General features: G+C 40.9%; 2 protein-coding genes across 2 annotated transcripts; one reads left to right on the forward strand and one right to left on the reverse strand.

Annotated features, from left to right (window-relative positions):
• Positions 1 to 1,578: 1,578 nt before the first annotated feature.
• LOC5566757 (opsin-1) lies at positions 1,579 to 2,934 on the forward strand. The gene has a single exon (XM_001651117.3). The coding sequence runs from the start codon at positions 1,729 to 1,731 to the stop codon at positions 2,860 to 2,862; it is 1,134 nt and encodes a 377-aa protein (XP_001651167.1). The 5' UTR covers positions 1,579 to 1,728; the 3' UTR covers positions 2,863 to 2,934.
• A 5,881-nt stretch (positions 2,935 to 8,815) lies between these two features.
• On the reverse strand, positions 8,816 to 10,170 carry LOC5566755 (opsin-1). Its single transcript, XM_001651116.3, has one exon. It carries the CDS (start codon positions 10,017 to 10,019, stop codon positions 8,886 to 8,888), a length of 1,134 nt encoding a protein of 377 aa, XP_001651166.1. The 5' UTR covers positions 10,020 to 10,170; the 3' UTR covers positions 8,816 to 8,885.
• Positions 10,171 to 11,097: the final 927 nt, after the last annotated feature.

The following is an 11,097-nucleotide window of genomic DNA, read 5'->3' on the forward strand; positions in this document are numbered from 1 at the left end:
GCTGTTCTTGCAATAACGGAGTAGCAACTGCGGGCGGTCAATCATGCTCATGCTCATGCAAATAGTAATCGATTACTTAATTTCTGGAATGTCGGCTTGCTGTCTTTCAAAATTGCGTTGAGTAATTATTTATCATGCTCTTACTTGAAGAGCATTCGAACCACCATGACATGCTTGAAACTTGTGTTAAATTAAGCTATATTTCCTAAAAAGAATCATTTCCCCCACTTTATTCTAAGGTGTTTTGAATAAAACTTGCTTTGTTATGTGTGTGGAGAATTCCTTTTAAGAATCTTTGAAGTGATGTTAATGACTGATAATGTTTCTGATTGTCAATTGATTCAGTAAATTATGGAGCTGTTTTTCATAAAACCATGTAAATGACCACTTTCCAGAATTAGTTCAACCACTGTGCAGCGCTACGGAGCGATCCAACCGACGACAACTCGTGCTGGCTGACATTTTGGAGAGTTGGCACTTCCACTCGCCTTGTGCGCTTTTCCCGAGCATATTTCCCTGGAATGGGTTCAAAAAGGTGTCCTGCTCTCCTCTCCTGGGTGCCGAAACCGAATTAGAAGGTGGCACTGCTTGCGGAGGATATGGGGGCAAACTTTCATAATTTCTATGCTAATTAAGGGGCTTGAGGGTTTCTTTTTTCTCGCTTTCCCCTCCCGCTGATGTATGAAGAAAGGCAAAAAAGTGGCGGAGGTGACCGGGAAAAGGTGCCAAGCACGTGGAAATGGGTTTTCGTTTTTCGCTGAGAGTGCGGCATCCCGTTTCCTCCCCACCCACCCCCGCACTATTTATAACCGTTGCCGCTTGGCAACTGTGTATGATGGTGAGTGAGTTGGAAGTGGATCGTCAGAGTCGGAAAGAATTTTCTGCAATGATAACTCGTAATGAGTTTTCCTTGTTTCCTCGTTTGGCTTGGATGTTGGAGGGAAAAAACTGCAATTTCTCTGACGATTCAAACGGTGGGAGGGGGGGAGGAAGGTGTGCGAACCGAGCCCGGATGATGGATACTTTTTGAGCGAAGTGATTTGCTCAAGCTTCGAGGAAATGGGCCGGACGTAATAGCAAAAGTAAAGAAGTTTGCTTGTTTGCACATTTGAGTTATGGAGAGCTTAATGGAATCATTAGAGTGAAAAGTTCAAGCAACTACTTTGATAAAGATTTGTTGGGAAATCAATTTGCTGGTTGCAAACCTGTTTCTACCGAATTTATAAAAAAAAGTTTAATATCCGGTGAAAGTTCGAAAGCTATTTGAACAAACTCTTTAATCTGTACGACTCAATCTTCAATATGATTGTAAATCTATAGATTAAGGCGAAAAACTTTCAGTACGGATTTGATGAATGAAAAAGGAACATGCGTGTCAATGACCTGCGTAGCTCACAAGAACTGCACCAGCATGTAAACGTCATACGGCATATAAGGTGATTGTCCCAATGTGAGTTTGGTTGGGATTAACTTATGAAGTTATGGATTCACGTTGTGTGTTATGGTTCTAATTGGATCAATTTTATCCGAAATGTTTGCTATAAAAGCTGAGGACCAATCCCTCCCAAATCGAGTCGTTCTTTGGTTCAACAGCAGGTCTGAAGTAGTTCGCCTTCGTTGCGATTTTCTTCAGCTCCTCTTGGATAATTAACATCAGCAGTGGTGGTGTCAGTGTGACCAAATTCTTCGCAACCTAAGTGATCAAAAGTGACTTAACAAAGCTTCAAGATGGCCTCGTACGGTGCTTGGATGGCTGCTCAGTCTGCGGGTCATGCAGTGGCCTCCAATCTGACCGTGGTGGATAGAGTTCCGGCAGATATGCTGCACATGGTGGACGCCCATTGGTACCAGTTTCCGCCGATGAATCCCCTGTGGCACTCTTTGCTGGGCTTTGCCATCGCCGTTCTCTGCTTCATCTCGGTTGTCGGCAACGGAATGGTCATGTACATCTTCACCAACACCAAGACGCTCCGGACCCCATCCAACCTGCTAGTGGTCAATCTAGCCTTCTCGGACTTCCTGATGATGTTTACCATGGGACCGCCAATGGTGATCAACTGCTACTACGAGACCTGGGTCTTTGGCCCATTCGCTTGCGAGGTCTACGGCATGTTCGGATCGCTGTTCGGCTGCGTTTCGATCTGGACCATGACTATGATTGCGTTCGACCGTTACAATGTCATCGTGAATGGCCTTTCTGGCAAACCTCTGACCAACAACGGCGCTTTGGCTCGGATCTGCGGAGTGTGGGTTTCAACCTTGGCCTGGACCTTGGCTCCGTTCTTCGGCTGGAATCGTTACGTGCCGGAAGGAAACATGAGCGCTTGTGGAACCGATTATCTGACCGACACCTTCAGCAGCCGCTCGTACATTCTGGTTTACTCGATCTTCGTGTACTTCGCGCCTCTGTTTCTGATCATCTACTCGTACACCTTCATCATCAAGGCCGTGTCTGCTCATGAAAAGAACATGCGCGAACAGGCCAAGAAGATGAACGTTGCCTCGCTGCGATCGTCCGAAGCTCAGAACACCAGCACCGAAATGAAGCTGGCCAAGGTCGCTCTGGTCACGATCTCGCTGTGGTTCTTGGCATGGACTCCATACCTGATCATCAACTACACCGGTATCTTCAAGGCGTCTCCGATTAGCCCTCTGGCCACCATCTGGGGATCGCTGTTCGCCAAGGCCAACGCCGTGTACAACCCGATCGTGTACGGAATCAGCCATCCCAAGTACCGAGCTGCTCTGTACCAGAAGTTCCCATCGTTGTCCTGCACGGACCCTGCCGACGATTCGCAGTCGGTGGCTTCCGGAACTACGACTGTTGTGTCGGAGAAGTCGGAAAAGACGGAATCTGCTTAAAGGGACATGATAATGTTGAAATGGTTACTATGTATTGATAGAGTTTTGAATATAGTGAGCAATTTTTAGGAAGATTCTTTCACTCTTTGCCTCTGAGAAAATGTCCCACTTATTCACAAATTCAGTTGTTTAAAATTTAATTGCTTTCGAACATGTTTACCTCCGGGACGGAACCATGTTTCTAAACTTCGACAACAACACAAACCAGCTGCCCGAATCTAGTTATTTTACAAAATGCACCAATGAAAGACATCGTCGTCGCTTGCACGTGTCCTATTTGCATAACACGCAAGCCGGCAGCATTCCACAGCTTCCTCATATCGAAACTTTGTATCATTCCCCCAGATATCCACATTGGGGCATCGGCGTTGTTGCCGAGTGGAAAGTTTGGGTCCCACGTGTTTGAACCACCAAGGGAGTGAGATTCGGTCGGAAGCAATGGTAAAACCTTTTCCGATCCAATGTCGAAAAACATTTGCGAATGCAAAAATGTGAGCTTTTGTATACACAACTTTTTCCTGGTGTCGAAGTAAAACTTTTTTTGTACATCCAGAACGCTTCTGTTACCCCTTTCAGGATGCGTTCAGTTCGTCTGTCGCAAAACCGAAATAAGCTGTTGTTAAATTTTTCCTCATCTGTTATTCCATTTTGGCTCTGGAAGCGTTTGGCACATCTGACGGGGAACATTGCACATTCAGCTGATTACACACACACACTCCAACAGAAGGAGCGTGTTCTCCCAAAGCACTTCCAGCTAAGTAAATATGCAACTGTGACACAGTAAATTAGTTGCTGGTGGTATTCAGTCTTAGATTGGGTTCATTTGCTTGCTCTGGGATTGGGTGCTCTCTAAATAAAACGGAACCTCTACATTTTTGGAAATCAGCAGACTTTTAAAACCAGACTTCAAAAAATAAACTTCACAAAGGTATCAGCTGCTGTCTTGGATTTTTTGTCTTTTGAAAGCTCAACTATGGACCTGTTTGAAAATCCTATCTCCCATATCTTTCTTACCATCTTTAGAACAAAATTAGTGTTCTGTGAAATTTTCAGCTTTGTAGGTGGTAGCTTAAAGGTGGCCCAAAGACGATGTAGGTTTATATGGAAATGACTATATAGAAGTTTTTGAAAAATGTTTCGAGCACGTTAGTACTGGAATTTAAATACAAATATATCATCCCATAGTTAAAACTCATTCTTCAATTCATAATGAAGCAAGAACAGTGGATACGAGTAACTGACACTGAAGAAGACTGCAAGTGGTAGTCGAAATACGCGTATCTGTCAAAGATAAGCATTTAGGAGCGGAATTAAAAGGTACACGGTACTCCATCTACTTTAAAGTTTCTCTATTTGAGATTCTGCTCAGAGGATTCGAACATTCATTAAAGAGGATTAAAATAGTTCAAAGGAACGATCATTATAACAGCACAGCTTGCAAGAGTTGATAAAACAGCAAAATATAACAATGTATAACATACACTTTTAACAGTATGAAGATAAAGAACAGACTATTTTCTAAAAGAATGATTATTAAAACATTAGAAGATTTGGATTTTGTACTAAATATATCAAAATCTTCAGAGCAAAAAAATATTTCTGATGTCCGATGCCATATGTTGTCAGTGGGATTCAATAAAAACGGAAAACGAATGACATCTTAAGAAATCTTTGGTTTCAGGCTCATTATGCCAAATGACTATTGTAGCGGTTTCTGGTATTTCGGATCTAAATCAAGACCGCACACCTCTAAAGTTCATACTGGAATGTTTTATTCAAATTTTGGTATCTCCTACAACGTCCTACTGGAGACACTTGAAGCACCGATACATGTAAATCATCGACAACGATCACCAATCAGCGATCGTTATCCATGCGAAAAAGGGACAGATATTTTTCTTTAAAATAACGACTGTACACTAGTAAAACGACACTTTCGTTGGTCGTCATAAATGCTGACTGAAAATGTGCAGGCATTGAATTGAAGGTTCGACGCCGGGAATAATTGTCTTTTTCAGCATGATTCCACTGGTGTGGTCTGCTGGAAATATAGAATCGATAAGCAATGGAATGACATGTGGGCTGCACATGTCGTACTATTATTCTAAGCGACCATTATGCCAAATGACCTACCACCCACTGAAGAAGTGGTAATCGAAATACGCGTATCTGTCAAATGATTAGCAATTATAGCGTACTTAAAAGGTGCACTATTGATATCTTCCTTATTTTGATTCTCTTTTTAAGCGTTATATGTTATTTGCTGAACAGTTTTGAAGGTAGTTGCTCAACGAAAATAATTAGAAAATATTAGGAATAATGTAGGCTATCTGATTCAGTGGTAATGTGTGTTCAATAGTAGAGCGGTTTATAATTGCATAATATAGGCAAATTTTTATTTTTGATTATATTTTCCCAACATGGTGTCTAATTTCAAGGGAAGCCGCAAAATGTAGCGGACTTTTGGCGAGCGAGCAATCATGCGACACACTGTTCAAAAATCATGGCAGAGATAACCAATATGTTCAGCTCCATTGTCATAGATTAGTGTGACCACGATTGACACTTTCCGTTTCTGCCTGAAAGAAGCACCGCTTACGGGTGCGGAGACGGTAGAAGCGGAGTTTCTCGGTTGTTCTTCTATGATTGGGGCAGATTCCACAGTTCCAGAGATCGCAGAAACTGGATGGGTTTCCCCGGGACCGAATTGAGGTTGGTGGCGGTGAGATTTAAAACTAAAATGGTCTTCGACAACATTGTTTCTAAAAATATTATCTTGTTCTCTTAAACAAGGGTGGTCCACAATATCACATAAATAATTTGATCAACTATCCAATTTGTCAAAATACTGGTATATAGTCTTTTCCAATGTTTTTTGCCTTAAAAAGTTTCCTGAAGCCCACCAATTTTGAAGCATTTTTCCCACTCAATATAGGGTGGTTCAAGAAAAATACGTTTTTTAATTATAGTTTTTCTAATAATAAATTTTCTTCATTTTTCCATACAAGAAAATTGTTGATATCTATTTTAGTTCATTGTTGAAGTTTTTCTGAAAAAAAAAATGTTGTTTTTCAAGGCATTTTACTAGAATTAAAAACACATATTTTGAATTAAAAATAACACAACTGTATTTTTGTTACAATATACAAATTCATTTTCTCTTTCGAATGCCGTCAACAAATATTTTGTTTGATTGCCCCAATCAGAGATATTCACAATCAAAGTGGGCGTGTTTCCGCGAGAAAAACAACGATAGCTCCTGAACGAAAAAAATAGGAGTAAAGTTTTTTCTGAATTGAATGGTCTACAACTTTGCTGAAGTATGTATACATTAAATACAAATAAGACTACTTCAATTCTATGAAAATGTGGACCACCTTTTTTTGAATAACATCATATCTCTCCCTAGGTCGATATTTTTTTCAGTTTCTTCGTTCTGCATACATTTTCACTCTCCATTTTTCGATACTCGAGAAAATAATAACGAAATAATGATAAAATATTGCAATCATATCTAGCTCAACCATTATTATGTTATTAAATATCTTATCGTGAGCAAATTTGTCATTGGTCTGTTATCCTTGAAAGTCATGTAATAACTAATCAAATACAAAATAAACTATCACGGAAAAAATGTTATTTGTGCAAAAATACTAAAAAACATTCAATATCTGAAGAATAACAAATTTCGCTATCATATCAAAATATATGCCATTATTTTTATATATGAAAACATTTTTTAATAAATTCATGAGAACAACTATTATCAAATTTTGCCATAATATCTCATTTTACTATTCGTATGATATTCATTCAAGAATTTAAAAGCAAAAGTTTTTACAGTAAAGTAAAAAGTTTATTTTTAAAAGTTAAAAAAAACAAAGAACTAAAATTAACATTATTTTGATCTACTCTTGTATAGCTTAAACGGCTAAATACTCAATGAGTGGAATCCAAGAATGGGTGCACTATATATAATGGATGTGTTCTTCTTTGTGCTACTCGGTGAATGGTGACTGGAAAACGGCGCCAACCAATCAGAGCAAGACAGTTGGCGACGCATCGGGTGGCGTGATGATGGAAAGCTCAAGTTGGTTGGTCGGGTTGCGTGAAGTAGTGTGTGTGAGGTTCAGGTAGGAATGGGTTATGTTAGTGGTGGTGGCCGAAATACTCGCGGCAACTCGAGGTTAGTTATGTGGTTGGTTTACTTTACATGAATGGGAATAGGTGGGAATGGGATAACATAGACAGAATCAACAACAGGGTGCAAACGATCACTGTACTGATCAGGGTTGAAATGTTGCATACCGTTCGCGTTGTGCGCGAACAGTAGTAGAGAACTATGTTAGTAAAACTCGGTGTGTAAGTAATGTTCTGATGGAAGTTCATAGCATAGCATGCTTCCATCACTTTATTACATCGCATATAGATTGAGAAGGTTTACATTCTATTTGATATGGACATAATTATTTAGTTCGATTCTAAAATTCTGGAAACCGAAATAAAATGTGGCAAAAAAACATCAAATGCAATGTCAAAATAATGCTCTGGTCTATTTGCTAATGAATAACTTTTAAAAATTTTCAGATTTTTTACAAAATTGTTTTCGTATTTTTATTTCATTTGTGATAGTTTGGCACATAACCTATGAATGTTTTTGCGTTTACGCCACTCATGGGATCAACTGAATGTGAGTAGTTTTTGAAAATATTAAGTTTTATCATCTTCAACAATATGCAATTTGGAGCTTATGTTTTTTTATGCGGTTACGTTCATTACATAGGACATTTATGCATATTATATCCCTAATCATTTCTGACAACTTTTCTTTAGACTTCGTGGAACTAAAACGTCTTGAACGTAAGTAACGATTTTTGCCCAAAGGCCCCATACATTCGAAGCACTGTGTGTTGGTTCGATCGATGGCACAGAAAAAGAAAATTACAAACGTTATGGAAGTCTCTTTTATCAGTAGTAGATAGAAGGAGGAACAAGCAGAAATCCGAAAACTCTCAAAAACGCAAACGGAAATTTTGATTGAGTAGCTAGCCGATTTCAAAACAAGCTTCAAACTTATTTTAAAAGGTTCTAAATCTACTTAGTAATTCTTGAAGGCTTTTCAGAAGTTGCAACAAATTTACAAGATCTATCAAAAGGCTATCACTGCTTTCCTAGTTGTTCTCAAGAGATCCAAAGGGCTCTCCAAGACGATTTGAGGTACGATAGTTACCACGGGGCCCAGATAGCCGTAGCGGTAAACGCGCAGCTATTCAGCAAGACCAATCTGAGGGTCGTGGGTTCGAATCCCACCGGTCGAGGTTCTTTTCGTAAAAGGAAGTTTTTTCGACTTCCTAGGGCATAGAGTATCTTCGTACCTGCCACACGATATACGCATGCAAAAATGGTCAATTGGCACAGAAAGCTCTCAGTTTATAACAGTGGAAGTGCTCATAAGAACACTAAGCTGAGAAGCAGGCTCTGTCCCAGTTGGGACGTAACGCCAGAAAGAAGAAGAAGAAGAAGAAGTTACCACTTGAAAACTTCTGAAGCCTCATCGAAAACCACGACAAGCCTCTTTGAACCAATTGGAAACCTTTGGAAACCTTTTTAAATTTCTTGGGAATCCTTTTTCAAAACTTCTTGATTGATTTTAGATCTTTCGGCATTTTACTTAACGACCTGTTCACAGAACCTAATCAATTAGACTGGTTTAATTCGTATGTACTTCAAAAGATTCCATTGGAGGTTGTTTGAAGGTGGAATAGAATGTGGTATACCTCGAAAAGAATTAGATACCTACGTCCCCTCATATTCTACTTACGACTTTTTGTACTTTTGAATCTTTATATAACAAGTATTTGTTGAATATATCATGCAAATCCGTGTGACAAAATTGAGGGCCGGGAAAGAATAAGTCATCGTATATCTTCAATATTAAATGATAAACGAAACATCTTAAAAATTACTAACTTTATTAAAAACTCTATCAATACATGGTAACCGTTTCAACATTATCAAGTGCCTTAAGCAGATTCCGTCTTTTCTGACTTCTCTGACACAACAGTCGTAGTTCCGGAAGCAACCGACTGCGTATCGTCGGCAGGATCCGTGCAGGACAGCGATGGGAACTTCTGGTACAGAGCAGCTCGGTACTTGGGATGGCTGATTCCGTACACGATCGGATTGTACACGGCGTTGGCCTTGGCGAACAACGATCCCCAGATGGTGGCCAGAGGGCTGATTGGAGACGCCTTGAAGATACCGGTGTAGTTGATGATCAGGTATGGAGTCCATGCCAAGAACCACAGCGAGATCGTGACCAGAGCGACCTTGGCCAGCTTCATTTCGGTGCTGGTGTTCTGAGCTTCGGACGATCGCAGCGAGGCAACGTTCATCTTCTTGGCCTGTTCGCGCATGTTCTTCTCATGAGCAGACACGGCTTTGATGATGAAGGTGTACGAGTAGATGATCAGGAACAGAGGCGCGAAGTACACGAAGATCGAGTAAACCAGGATGTACGAGCGGCTGCTGAAGGTGTCGGTCAGATAATCGGTTCCACAAGCGCTCATGTTTCCTTCCGGCACGTAACGATTCCAGCCGAAGAATGGAGCCAAGGTCCAGGCTAAGGTTGAAACCCACACTCCGCAGATCCGAGCCAAGGCGCCGTTGTTGGTCAGAGGTTTGCCAGAAAGGCCATTCACGATGACATTGTAACGGTCGAACGCAATCATAGTCATGGTCCAGATCGAGACGCAGCCGAACAGTGATCCGAACATACCGTAGACCTCGCAAGCGAATGGGCCAAAGACCCAGGTCTCGTAGTAGCAGTTAATCACCATTGGCGGTCCCATGGTAAACATCATCAGGAAGTCCGAGAAGGCTAGATTGACCACTAGCAGGTTGGATGGGGTCCGGAGCGTCTTGGTGTTGGTGAAGATGTACATGACCATTCCGTTGCCGACAACCGAGATGAAGCAGAGAACGGCGATGGCAAAGCCCAGCAAAGAGTGCCACAGGGGATTCATCGGCGGAAACTGGTACCAATGGGCGTCCACCATGTGCAGCATATCTGCCGGAACTCTATCCACCACGGTCAGATTAGAGGCCACTGCATGACCCGCAGACTGAGCAGCCATCCAAGCACCGTACGAGGCCATCTTGAAGCTTTGTTAAGTCACTTTTGATCACTTAGGTTGCGAAGAATTTGATCACACTGACACCACCACTGCTGATGTTAATTATCCAAGAGGAGCTGAAGAAAATCGCAACGAAGGCGAACTACTTCAGACCTGCTGTAGAACCAAAGAACAACTCGTTTTGGGAGGGATTGGTCCTCAGCTTATATAGCAAACATTTCGGCAAATGAAATCCAATTAGAATCATAGCGCGAAACGTGGATTCATAATTTCATAAGTTAATCTCAGCCAAATTGTCACCGGTGTCAGCTCCATTCGCACGATTTGTTTCATTCCCGTTACTTCGTTCGGCGTGGAAATTACATTCCCTTCATAATTGAAGCATTCTCCGAAACGGTCGATCGGCACCGGTTCCGTTTCTGTTAGTGGCACTCACCGCAAGGATTATCCCTGCACCGACATTTGCATAATCCCATTATTGTGAAATCAGGTTCGGCCCGTGTAGCTTTGGAGCAGAGCAGTGTGTAAGTCGATAACAATGTTCCGGCCCATCAACGACCGGACGACAGCCAACTTGGCATCGGTTCCAACTGAGGGTGTGCGGTATTCCGAATGGTTCCGTCAAATAGTGCTTTCAATTATGTTTTGCAAATCCAGACTCTCCATTACAGCTTGGTGATAATGGGGAAGCATAATACAAGATGGGTTATATTATTTTATGCATCTCCCCATTACCTTTTTGCGTAATCAATGAACCCTTAGTACATACACCGTGTCCAGTATATTCTCATACAAATTCGAGATAACATTACTTTGCGCTTGTTTAACTGACATCATTGGTGATAATATATTTTGAAAGTGGTTATAATACTGATTCACTACAGGAAATATTTTGGAAATTTTTCAATTATAAACTTATTTTATCAACTTAAAAATTTACGAAAAATATTTCCAGCGGCACGCTCATAGGCAGAGCCCAATTTCAATCTGCAGTTATCGCACATATATTTATCAAATTTCATCAATATTTATCTATTCAAAACGCAATATGATTAACTTAAAGTTTCTGAAACTTTTTTGTGAATGCTCTGATTTTCAC

This window comes from Aedes aegypti, chromosome 3 (assembly GCF_002204515.2).
Source record: "Aedes aegypti strain LVP_AGWG chromosome 3, AaegL5.0 Primary Assembly, whole genome shotgun sequence".
Taxonomy (NCBI): Eukaryota; Metazoa; Arthropoda; class Insecta; order Diptera; family Culicidae; genus Aedes; species Aedes aegypti.